The sequence below is a fragment of the Emys orbicularis genome, chromosome 8 (genome assembly GCF_028017835.1).
Source record: "Emys orbicularis isolate rEmyOrb1 chromosome 8, rEmyOrb1.hap1, whole genome shotgun sequence".
Classification (NCBI taxonomy): Eukaryota; Metazoa; Chordata; order Testudines; family Emydidae; genus Emys; species Emys orbicularis.
Window position 1 is genome coordinate 24,229,059 of NC_088690.1, and position 12,568 is coordinate 24,241,626.

The following is a 12,568-nucleotide window of genomic DNA, read 5'->3' on the forward strand; positions in this document are numbered from 1 at the left end:
AGCTTCAAATTGCTGCCTCAAGGCATCCCTGATCCTTGTGGCCCCGCGCTGCGCCCCCCTAATAGCCCTGGTCTCTGGCTGTTCAAATTCAGCCTCCAGGCGCTGAGCCTCTGCAGGCCAGCCCTGAGTGAAGCTTTCACCCTTCCCTTCACAAATTATGGAGCGTACAGCACGCGGCTATAAGGATAGGAATATTGTCATTGGCCAGATGCAGCTTCCCACAGAGGCAGCGCCAGTGGGCTTTTAAATAGCCAAAAGCACACTCAACAGTCATTCTGCACTTGCTCAGTCTAGACTAGAGATGTTAAAGTGGCACAGCTGTATGGATGCAGTTGCGCCACTGTAAGATCTCCCTTACAGTCGCTCTATGCTGGCTACATAGTCAACCACCCCCAACCAGCAGCGGTAGCTATGTTCGCAGGAGAGCGTCTCCTACCGACATAGCGCTGTCCACACCGACGCATCTGTTGGTGTAATTTATGTCACTTAGGGCATGTCTACACTGGCAGAGTTACAGCGCTGGGAGTTACTTGCAGTGGTATTTGGAGTGGTGCACTCTGGGCAGCTATCCCACAGAGTACCTCTTCTGCCGCTAAGAGTTCTGGGAAGGCAGAGGGGGTCACGGGGCATCTTGGGTCCTGGCCTAATGCCCCTTGATGCATTGCTTCGCATCCCAACAATCCCTGTGCTTCCATCCGCATTTGGCGCCATCTTTCAATGGTTTGTGTACTGCGCGCCCTGCCTCTTTGGGCTGCAGAAATAGATCCCGAACTGTTGACCAGTATGCTGCTCGCACTGACCAACATGTCACGAGTGACAGTGGAGTTATTCCTTAAACTACAAAGGCAAGAGGAGTGCGACATTGATCTCGTCACGTGTAGTAGCTACAACACAAGATTGCTTGTGGCATTCACGGAGGTGGAACACCGCTACTGGGCTCGGGAAACAAGCACTGAGTGGTGGGATCACATCATCATGCACGTCTGGGATGATGAGCAGTGGCTGCAGAACTTTTGGATAAGGAAAGTCACAATCCACGGGAATGTGTGATGAGCTCACCCCAGCCCTGCAGCACAAGACACGAGAATGAGAGCTGCCCTGCCATTGGAGAAGTGTGTGGCGATTGCACTGTGGAAGCTGGTTATTCCAGACTGCTATAGATCGGTTGCTCACCAGTTCGGAATGGGAAAGTCTACCGTTGGACTTGTGTTGATGGAGGTCTGCAGGGCCATTAATTACATCCTGCTCCGAAAGACCATGACTCTGGGCAACGTGACACTGTAGATGGCTTTGCACAAATGGGCTTCCCTAACTGTGTAGGGGCAATAGATGGCACGCATATTCCAATGCTGGCACCAGACCACCTGGCCACCAAGTACACTAATTGCAAGGGGTATTTCTCAATGGTTCTCCAGGCGCTTGTGGATCACAGTGGACGTTACACGGACATTAACGCAGGCTGGTCCGGAAAGGTGCATGACGCACGCATCTTTCAGAACACTGGCCTGTTCAGGAAGCTGCAAGCAGGGACTTTCTTCCCAGACCAGAAGATCACCATAGGGGAAGTCAAAATGCCCATTGTGATCCTGGGAGATGCCACCTATCCCTTAATACCACAGCTTATGAAGCCATACACAGGGCAACTTGACAGCAGCAAGGATTGGTTCAACAACAGGGCTGAGCTTCATCTCTGAAAGAGAATACCCAATGGAGATGAATACAGCCTGAAACAATAGCTGTGAGATGTGTGAACTGCTCCAGTCAGGTGTTCCCTTCTCCACTCTCCAGTTCAGGAGAGTCTGAGATGTGTGTGTTGAGCATACCCGTTCTCAGCTTCGCACCCCAAGCAGTCATGCAGGGAGTGCATGCTCCGAATGCATTCCTGTTCTAAGCTCCTCACTCAAAACAGGCAGGGCTAACGGGGGGGGGGGGGGGGAGAGGGACTCAGACCCCCCTGAAAAGGTAAGCCCCTCCGAAACCTGACCCCCCACCCAAGCCTGGCCCTCTCACCTACAGTCTCCTCTTCCCCCCTCTGCCCAGCGCCACTCTCGGGACGCTGCCCTTCTCCGCGACCAGGGTGAGCCCTGGGCCCCTGGCCGGCCCCTTGGCCCGCTGGCTGTCGGGTGCACGTTGAACGTGGAACTTTGAGCCCGCCCCCGAACCCAGCCCCGCCCCCGAGCTGTTCAACGGGCCCAGTCTCTCAGCCCCGCCCCGTAGGCGGAGCCCAGCGGACACTGCTCGTCGCCTGCAGCCGGCGGGGTCAGCTCGTGCTCGATAGCAGCGCCCATCAAGATGTCTGCGCTGAGGGTCACCCGGGTGAGGAGGAGGAATTGGCCCGGCGGGGAAAGAGAAACAGGCCTGGCGCTGGGGAGGTGGGACTGGGGCAGTGCAGGCCCCGGCCGCGGGAGAGGTGGGGGGAGCGGCCCCGGGGGACGGACATGAGTCACCCCGGGGGGAAGAGAAGCGGGGGGCGGCCCCGGGGGGACATGGGTCACCCCGGCCGCAAGAGAAGGAGATATATTGCGGCTCAGGAAATGGGGGTTACTGGGGAGCACCTGAGGCTCAGACATGCGCACACTGTGATCGGTTCTGAGGGAAGGTGCAAGGGTCAGAGCCTGAAGTGGAGGCCCCGCCCCTGCAGCTGCGGCTCACAAGGGGGTACAGATGGCGGTGATGAGAGCCTAGGATCGAAGGAAATGGGGGGAGGAAAAGATTCTGGGGCCCAGGCGGGGGCCGGAGTGACACACACCGGTGTGTGTCACTCCGGCCCCCGCCTGGGCCCCAGAATGGTCAGGTCATGAAGGGAGGGCTCGTGCTGGGGGATAGAAGGCAAGGCAAAGGAGACGCTGGGGTCCTGGGTATATTAGGGGGGAAACTGTGGAGAGGAATGTGGAAGACGCTGACGTCCATTGAATCATTAGTCCCTGAGTGTGGGGAGAAAGAGGACAGAGCTGAGGCTTAGGCTGGGTGTGTGTATTTGTGCGCCATCCTGATAGAATGTACACCGCTGTTTGACCAAGTCATTCTTCTCCCCCTCTACTCCTGGCTCTAATAAATTCTGCAAGAAGGCTTCACTCAACTGGCCTCTTGCTCTTCTCCGGAGTGTGGCTTTTAGAAATGACAATGCTTTCTAAAGCTAAGCCCCGTGGAGCAGGTGCACTGGAGAGTGAAGAATTGCAGACTCCTGGAGTCCTTTCCCTGTTCTGTGTTTGTGCCTCAGTGTTTGGAGACAGATTAATGTTTGAACAGTTCAGGTGTTAAACTTCCAAAAGGCTGTTTCTCTGTCTTTTGTTTAGTGTTTACCAGCATGTGTTACACAACCTTGGGGCTCTTCTGCTGGTGTGGGAAATGCTAGAGGAGTCCAAGACACTAAATCCCTGGAGGAAAAAATAATGAATAAACATAACTTCTGCTTCAGACTAAACAGAAGTGATCACTAATAAGAGAACAACGCTTTGGATTTTTGAAAATATGTGACAAGGAGGTATCTCCTTAAACATACATCTCTAATTATATATTTTAATTTTATTTATAGTGCTGTAAAAAGAATTTATGCTAGGTTCTAATCACTTTCTCTAGAAATTAAAAATACAGTTCTATACAAGAAAATAAATTCTACTTGAACTAGCAGCTACTTATCACCCTCAAGCCAGAAAATATTTACTCCAAAGATGTCAAAATACCCTATTTACCACAAATACCAGCCTTTATTATAGCCCTGCCACTCTGAAATCCTAGGTAAATAGATGGTTCTTGCAGCTGACTGTGATGATCAACAAATTTAGGTATTCGAGATTAGCAAGGTAAACAACTTCTGTAGATGAGTTCCCCTCCTGGCAGCAACTCTCTCTTTTATACCAACTTGACCACCTCTGCTGACTGTGGCTGTGGCAATGTCACGCAGGGAGAAAAGTCCCATGCCATTTAGTGTTTTACAGATCAAACCTAACACCTTAAAATTCACCTCAAAGCTAACAGGCAACAAATGCCAATCATGGAAAGTTGATGTTCTGTACTTGCAGCAAGCTGTGCCACATAATAAGGTGCTTGCCAGTTCTGCACCAGCTTCAGCCTCTGGGGGTATGTCTATGCTGCAATGTAAGCCCAGGGTTAGTGGGATGTGAGTCAGCTGACCTGTGTTAGAGAACCTGGGGCTTGTGCATCTATAGTAATTCTTAACCCTACATTAACAATTTTCTAGCCAGGGCTCAAACCTCTGGCTCTGGAGTCCACTCTGCAGCTCACAGACCTGAGTCAAGCCAACAATATCTCAGATTCTCTAGTGCCCTCCCAAAATGTGGCCACTCTAACCCTTGGTGTGTGGTGCATTGTGGGAAAACTTTACTGCCCACCCTGCACATTACAGGAAGTTTGAACAGCCCATCAACACATCCTGCCTAGCAACATGGAGGAGACCCCTTTTCAAGAACTTCGCTTGCGTGCGCGTTCACTCTTTCCTCAGGAAGCAGGTGGAGCATCTAAGAGGTGCTGGTGGACATTTTGGTGGCATTTTTTGACCCACCAAAGACATGTGACAGATTTTATGATAGAGCAGAAGGTGGCAGAGGAGGAAGAGTATGCTGGGATGGCAGACTCGCATTGGCTGTTACCGCTCAATACACTCAGCATAGCTGCTTATGCTCCCTACATAGACCAGTGCTTCTGGTGTAGGGCCACAAGCACAGACTGGTGGGATCACATGCAGATCTGGGATGACCAGCAGTGGGTTCAGAACTTTCAGATGAAGAAAGCTACATTTCTGGAGCTTTTTGAGCAGCTTGCCCTGACTCTCAGGTGTAAAGACACCTGCACGAGGGAGCTCTTGCCATCTAGAAGCAGGTTGCTATAACTGGAACCTGGCTACCTCATACTGCCTCAGGTCTGTTGCCAACCAGTTTGATGTTGGAAAGTCGACTATGAGTAAAGTGGTGGTGAAGGTTTCTGAGGCAATGAGGCACATGGTTTACTGCAAGGTGGTGGGCACAAAAATATTCCTGAACTAATTGCTGGCTTGGAGAAAATGGGGTTTCCTGACTGCACCAGGGCCATTGATGGGACTCCTGTCCATAGTTTGCCTTTCTTCTCCTCCCCACCCCCCAGGTCCCAGAAGCCTTGGTCCGAGTCTACATCTGAGAGATTTGTGTGTAGGCGGAATGGGGGATTGGAAGCAATCTTGAGTCTGAGCCTGGGCTTACATTGTAGTGTAGACGTACCCTGGGTTCACTTAAGGTATACCTCTATGTAAAACGCATTGTAGTACTCCACTACTCAGCTTTGTCTTGATTAGGAAAAAGGGTGAGTATAGGGGTGGGCTTAGCTAAGATAGTTTTGGAAAGTTGACTGCTTTTCCTTGTGTAGATGCAGGGTAGTGTGTTTAGCATGATTTTAGCAGGTTGAGTTATAGCCTAGGTAAGAGCTAAGTCCAACCCAAAGTCAATCCCTTTTCCTAGCCTAAACAAAGCCATTAGATTCCCAAAGGCATGAGTGACTGCCGCAAGGGCTGCATCCAAAAGAAATGGTTACAAACTTTTGGCAAGATGAAAATTAGAAAAAGTCTTTCCAAAAACAGCTGTCCTGATATAATAAAGTATACCGTCCTAGTCAGTGACATTGAAATCAAGAAAATTTGAAGGATCCAAGTCCTTAACGTGTTTCAGATCTGTCACTTAGACATTTTTAGACAATTTTGCATGGTTCTGTGTGCTGTATCAATAATCATAGCAGTCATTTGGCCCATAGACAGAAATATAAGAAAGTGAAGTACACAATTTATTTCACAGTAGACATAACTTCCCTCCCCTCATCCCCGTCTCTTCAAGGTAGGGATAAGGGCAGTATTGTTTTTCTATAAAATTTTCCATGCTTCTTTGTGAAGTAACAAACTGTCACATTTTAACTGAACACACTATCCAAAAGATAAAGCCTCCAAGAATTCATAACTTCCTACTCAAAGAGTGAGGACTTATAACATAAGTAATCAAATAATTTCTTACAGAGGAATGAATTAGGGAACTATTAATAACTTGCTTACTTACCAATTCAAGATGGTTATGCAACATTCAAGTATACTATAGCTTGCTTCTCTTCTCTTGCCATCTGAAGTTGTCTTCCTGTATCTCCTTACCTTCAAAACTGTCCATCTATTTAAAAAAAAAAAAAAAAAAAAAACTCAGAAAGGATTTTTTCCTTGTGTATACCTCTTAATTGCTCTCTAACTACCACGTCTATTTTAACTTGTAATTTTTGGGAGGCAGTTTTTATAGAAAATTTGATCAGTGGAACTTCATTTTGTATCTTCAGTCTGGTTGCTAGTCTAATTTTGTGTCCCACCATGTTTCTTCTGCCATCAAACGAGCACTCTGCTTTCTTCCTTTCTGAGATTTGACGATTGTTTGCCATAGTCTCCAATGAAGTAATTGTAGTGTTTTCTGCATTAGTTTGATGAATCAAACATTTTAATGCTGCATACTATGTGTCTGTTATGCTGTTTCCAGGCATCTGACAGATCATGTGTTATCTTCTATACTTATCAAGAGAATGATGGACCTTTTAGCCAAAACAAAATCCTTGCTACTAAGAAAGTGTCTAATTATGGCATTATATAGTCTTTAAAGATGACTTGTCATTACTATGTCATTTATTGAAACACTATGATGTCTTATGTTCAGCTTATCTTAGAAATCAGTAAAGGGAGGGACCTCTTAGGAAGGTGAAATGCTGTGCTGTAAGTAACTTACATTTGGTCAAATTCATTGTTCCATATTGTCAAGATTCCCTCCCCACTTTGAACTCTGAGGTACAGATGTGGGGACCCGCATGAAAGACCCCCTAAGCTTATAATTCCACCAGTTTAGGTTAAAAACTTCCCCAAGGCACAAATTCCTTGCCCTGGGATGGTATCGCTGCCACCACCAAGTGAGTTAGACAAAGATTCAGGAAAAGGACCACTTGGAGCTCCTGTTTCCCCAAAATATCCACCCAAGCCCCTTCACCCCCTTTCTTGGGGAGGCTTGAGAATAATATACCAAACCAAATAGGTAACCAAGGTGAGCACAGACCAGACCCTTGGGTTTTTAGGACACTAAAAACCAATCAGATTCTTAAAAACAAAACTTTATTACAAAGAAAAAAAGAAGCACCTCTGTAAAATCAGGATGGAAGGTAATTTTACAGGGTAATAAGATTTAAACACAGAGGATTCCCCTCTAGGCAAAACTTTAAAGTTTAAAAAAAAGAACAGGCATAAACCTCACTCTTAGCATAGGGAAAATTCACAAGCTAAACCAAAAGAAAATATAACGCATTTCCTTGCTATTACTTACATCTAATATTACAGAAATAGTATTTCAGTAGGAGCTGGATTACTTGCTTGGTCTCTCTCTTTGTCTCAGAGAGAACAACACACGCAGCACCAAGCAAAAACCTTCCCCCACAGATTTGAAAGTAACTTCTCCCCTTATTGGTCCTTTTGGTCAGGTGCCAACCAGATTATTTGAGCTTCTTAACCTTTTACAGGTAAAGGAGGGATTTTATGCTACCCGTAGCTGTATGTTCATGACACATATGTAACTGTATTCTCAAAGGAATGTTCAGTGGGTTTAATATTGTTTGCAAAGTATGCTCTTAAAAGTCTCATGCAGTTGACTTTTACACAAAGTCTGAACACTAAACTGCCAAATCGAGGACCAGCTCATACTTACTTTGCTGGACTTATCAAATTGCTTTTCACTGTGCGTGCTTCATTTGATCCAGTTCACTGCTGCTCTCCCCTCTTCACCCCCGGCTCCCACCCCCACCCCCAAAAAAGAAAACCCTTGAAAAATCTGTGTGTTTTTCTTCTTTGAGGAAATGTTGGCGCTATCTCATCAGTCTTAAGCAGAAATTGCATGGTGGAATCTTGTGGTGGTTAAGCACTGTACTTCTGTTCACAGCATGCCTTATGCTATAATAAACAATATACCTCCCACCACCTAGGAAGCAAAGAACATAAGAAGCACAGCAGAAAAATGGAATGGAAAAAGTCAATGATCAACTTTAGAGAGGAAAATAAACTCCATATTTACTGCTGAGTCACAAACTTCTGGAGCAAAGTGACCATAGATCACTAGCCATCTGGGGTAGTAGTTCCTTACCAAAAAAGCAAACAGAAATAACGCATGCTCCATGAATTTCTCAGATTGAGATTTTCCAAACAATATATTCTGGCAAATGCTGATTTCTAGGCAGAATATTATTAAACTGGCATTAAGGTTGTAAATACATGTAAAAGGTTAATTTAAAACAGGAGAAAAAAAATCAGTGCTTATATTACACTTTTTTCTTCTTCTCCTTTTTCAAGGCCCCAGTGCTGCAACATGCAGTGCATAGTTGGACTGCTGGACCTACACACAGCCCCACTGAAGTCTTGGGTTCCATGCAGACAAGCAGTCTGCCCATGTGCTACACGTTGCAGGATCAGGACCTAAAATAGCCAAAACTTTAAAAAACACTTGTAATTATTTTGCAACACTTGATGCAGTATTGTTTAGAAAGATGAATGTGTGTCTGTATTTAAATTTTAATGTGTTATAAACCAATCCAGTAGTTCTTAAGGCTCCAAGAAGCTTTGCATTGTGAGCATGTTAAATCTCATATTCCTTTATTTTAAACAGGTGCTTCAAAGCATTGCTCAATGTGGCTGGAGATCACAATCTAGTCAAGCTGCTCAAGTGTCACATCAAATTAAACCTGGAGCTGGCTTTAGTTTTGGTAAGTACTCTGTGGGTCTGAAGCAATGTTGCTAAGCAGTTTATATCTAAAATTTGTTACAATCTGGAGAAAGTAACTGTCCTGCAATAGCTCAGGAATGTGTTCCATGTTATTGCAATGCAGGGTGATGCTGTAGTTCAGGTTGAGAAAACACTTTCATACGAAAGCCCTATTTTCATTGATTATTCTCTTTCTTTTAAAAAATATTTTTAAGAGCCAAAATTCCTTTCTTGGTCAGGTCAGAAAATCCGTGTGTGTATGTATGTAGAGTTGGATTTAAAAAGAACAAAACTCAACTTCTTTTGGAGTTTTTCAGTGGTGGAATCTTTCTGCCCTTGAATAACTAACTCAAATGGCTTTCTTTTGAAATACAAATAGTCTTAAAGGAGCATGAAAACTGTTATATTTGAAAGAATATGGTTTAGATGTAATTTAAGTTATAACAATTTAGATTTTCAAAAGTTAGCTCAGGTCACTTTTTGTAACCACATACAGAAGTGTGATTCTCTCATCTGTTTTCATGTGTAGTTTTCATTAGTAATGAGAGAGATATAGTAGTGGCTTGGTCCTGACAATGTTTTGGACCCGTAGTTTCTCTCTTTTGAAGTGTCATACATCAAGTTTATATGAACTCTTTAAATAGAGGCATCCTTTAACTTGAGATGAAAGTGGCTCAACAAGGGCTTCCTGTAACAGTATAACCATCTTAACTTTTCAACTTACTACCTGTCCAGTGGTTATGATACATTGTAGTCTAATGACATAATAAATTCAAATAATTTAGCAGGTGTACGAGTTCATCCTGATATGAGCACATAATTATAATTGAAGTGTTGTTGTTGGAGAGGCGGTAGCTAGATATTTGGAAGAGTATGAGATGTACTGCTTTGAAAATACCTGATTTCTGCTGCATTGTTAACATTAAGCTGAACTGGGACTGTTCAGTATTTGATTCGCTGAGGAAGCTTGACGGTCCATGCTGGCTGGATCTGAAAGACTTGGCCTGATAGTTGCAGCTTTGGTTTCCCCTGCCAAAGCAGGGTATATGATGAGAACATAACTGCATTATACCCCACTAAAAAATTCTGGGTTTGCTTGAGCTATTCTGTAGCAGGATATTGCTCCCAGTATGGCTCAGCTCTTTTCACAAAGGACTAATAGGCACTCAGCAGAATGAAACCATAGGTGTAATAACAGGTACTATGAGACTGCCCATCCTGGCCTTGCTGCTGGTTCTGTCTAACATCGCCCCTCCTGACATCAGCTGACAAGTTGCCTTGCAGAATTTACTCCTTAAGGTGCAAGACATGCCATATCTACCTGTCATAACTATAAAGGGAAGGGTGACAGCTCTCCTGTGTACAGTGCTATGGAATCCCTCCTAGCCAGAGACTCCAAATCCTTTTACCTGTAAAGGGTTAAGAAGCTCGGGTAACCTGGCTGACACCTGACCCCAAGGACCAATAAGGGGACAAGATACTTTCAAATCTTGGGGGGGGAAAGGTTTTTGTGTGTGTCCTTTGTTTAAGTTGTTGTTCGCTCTTGGGACTGAGAGGGACCAGACATCAATCCAGGTTCTCCCCATCTTTCTAAACAAGTCTCTCTTATTTCAAAATTGTAAGTAAAAGCCAGGCAAGGCGTCTTAGATTTACTTTGTTTTCTCAACTTGTAAATGTACCTTTTACTAAAGTGCTTATCTTGTTTGCTATACTTTGAACCTAAGACAGAGGGGATTCCTCTGAGCTCTTTAAGTTTGATTACCCTGTAAAGTTATTTTCCATACTGATTTTACAGAGATGATTTTTACCTTTTTCTTTAATTAAAAGCCTTCTTTTTAAGAACCTGATTGATTTCTCCTTGTTTTAAGATCCAAAGGGGGTTTGGATCTGTATTCACCAGGAGTTGGTGAAAGGAAGGAGGGGGGAAGGGTCAATTTCTCCTTGTTTAAACTCCAAGGAGTTTGGATCTGTATTCACCAGGGAATTGGTGAAAGGTTTCTCAAGGCTTCCCAGGGAGGGAATTCTTAAGATGGTGGCAGCGGACCAGAGCTAAGCTGGTAGATAAGCTTAGAAGTTTTCATGCAGGCCCCTACATTTGTACCCTAAAGTTCAAAGTAGGGATACAGCCTTGACATACCCTTGTTTAAAGATGTGTTTAATCCCTTGAAACAATGTCTTAGCCCACGGCATCCCATTTGGACAATTCTCCTAAGGAAACTCAATATCACCCTCAGGGCACATACTAGGTGGCAAGGACAAGCTTCAAACATAGCCAGTGCCTATATCGTGAGAGATCCAACATTCCAACCCCCAAGTTTTGACCTTCCATGTCATCTTTGGGTAAAGTTCAATTGCTTCAGATGTGGCGTGATCACATGTGCTGTTAATGACTATAAGTAGCTCCTTTGTGACTCCCCACTTTGCTGCTATTGTCAGTTAGAAGATGTAGGCCACATACTTGTAGGCTTTATCCATTGGTAAGCCTGCCCCTTGTGGACTTGCACAATGCTTTTCTGTCCGGTATTAAATGTTTGATACTTGGACTAACGCACTTGATTTGATTGTGTAGATGCAATTGCAATAAATATTTAGTAGTTGGTTGAGCAACCTCCAAAGAAAAGACATCTGGAACGTCTGTATCTTCTGTGTAGCAGACTGTTGCTTAAAGACAAGGCCCTGTATTCTGTGCAATATGTCAGGAACCTTGGAACTAGGGGGCAGGAATCCACCAAGCCCTCACATTCCTCATCCCCCTTCTCTATTCCAATCAGTACAGTGTTCCTTGTATTATTCATTTTGATAATAAACTAATTTTTTTTTAATGTCTCCCCCACTGTGACCCAGAAACCTCTTGGTGCCAACTGACAGAGGGCACAACAGTACATAGGATTATAGGTATCCCCTGGATTCTCCAAAAGGAGTAATGTAAGATCTTTGCTGAAAGCATGTTTCACACTGGTCATCATAGCCATTATGAAATGTGTATGAAGATCATGCGTAAGGAGTTGTGTGTGTATATTGAAAATTATGTAAGTTAAGACAGATCACTGGAAGGCGATAAACAGATTCTAGGCAGAAAGTGGGTAGTAAACACTTATCTTTCTGCTTGTCTACTGTGTATTATATGCCTCCAGGCCAGTTCAATCAGCACAGAAAACAATGGACATACTTGGAGACAGGCTATGTTTGCTGTCTGGGCCAGATGCAGGCCCGAGATTTACAAAGACAAAGTAACCCCAAGATAAGCCTCTGAAGAGGGGACCTTCTGGGCTAAAGGACCATATTCTGTAACTGCATAAAAGAAGTAGAAAGGAGATTAGATTTCATCCTTTAGTCTGGGAAGACAAGCTGATCTTACAAAAGGAGGGTCTAAGCCAGTGGTCACCAACCGGTCGATTGCGATCGACTGGTTGATCCTGGAGTTTCTCCCAGTTGATCACGATCTCCGGTTGCTAAAAGTCCGGGCGTGTGGTGTAGCGGGGCTGCTGCTAAGGCAGGCTCCCTGCCTGCCCCACGCCGCTCCCAGAAGCGGCCAGTGCAGCATGTCCCCATGGGGGGGTGGGGGCAGGGGTCTCCGCGTGCTGCTCCTGCCTGCAAGCACCACCCCCGCAGCTCCCATTGGCTGGGAATGGGGAACTGCGGCCAATCGGAGCTGCGGGGATGGTGCCTGCAGAGAGGGGCAATGCGTGGAGCCACGTTCCCCTCCCCCGGGGGCCAGGCCGGGGCATGTCGGCCCCTTCCAGGAGCAGTGTGGGGCCGGGGCAGGCAGGGAGCCTGCCTCAGCCCCACTGCACCGCCAACCAGGAGCTGCCTGAGGGTAG

At 45.4% G+C, this 12,568-nt stretch overlaps 1 protein-coding gene across 1 annotated transcript in view; it reads left to right on the forward strand.

Moving 5' to 3' along the window:
- The first annotated feature begins 2,235 nt into the window (after positions 1-2,235).
- The window catches only part of ACADM (acyl-CoA dehydrogenase medium chain), a 41,155-nt gene continuing 30,822 nt past the window's right edge, over positions 2,236-12,568 (forward strand). Inside the window, exons 1-2 of the mRNA XM_065409302.1 lie at positions 2,236-2,316; positions 8,652-8,748. Of these exons, the coding sequence (XP_065265374.1) occupies positions 2,293-2,316; positions 8,652-8,748 (121 nt within the window). The 5' untranslated portion in view covers positions 2,236-2,292. The remainder of the gene's footprint in view (positions 2,317-8,651; positions 8,749-12,568) is intronic.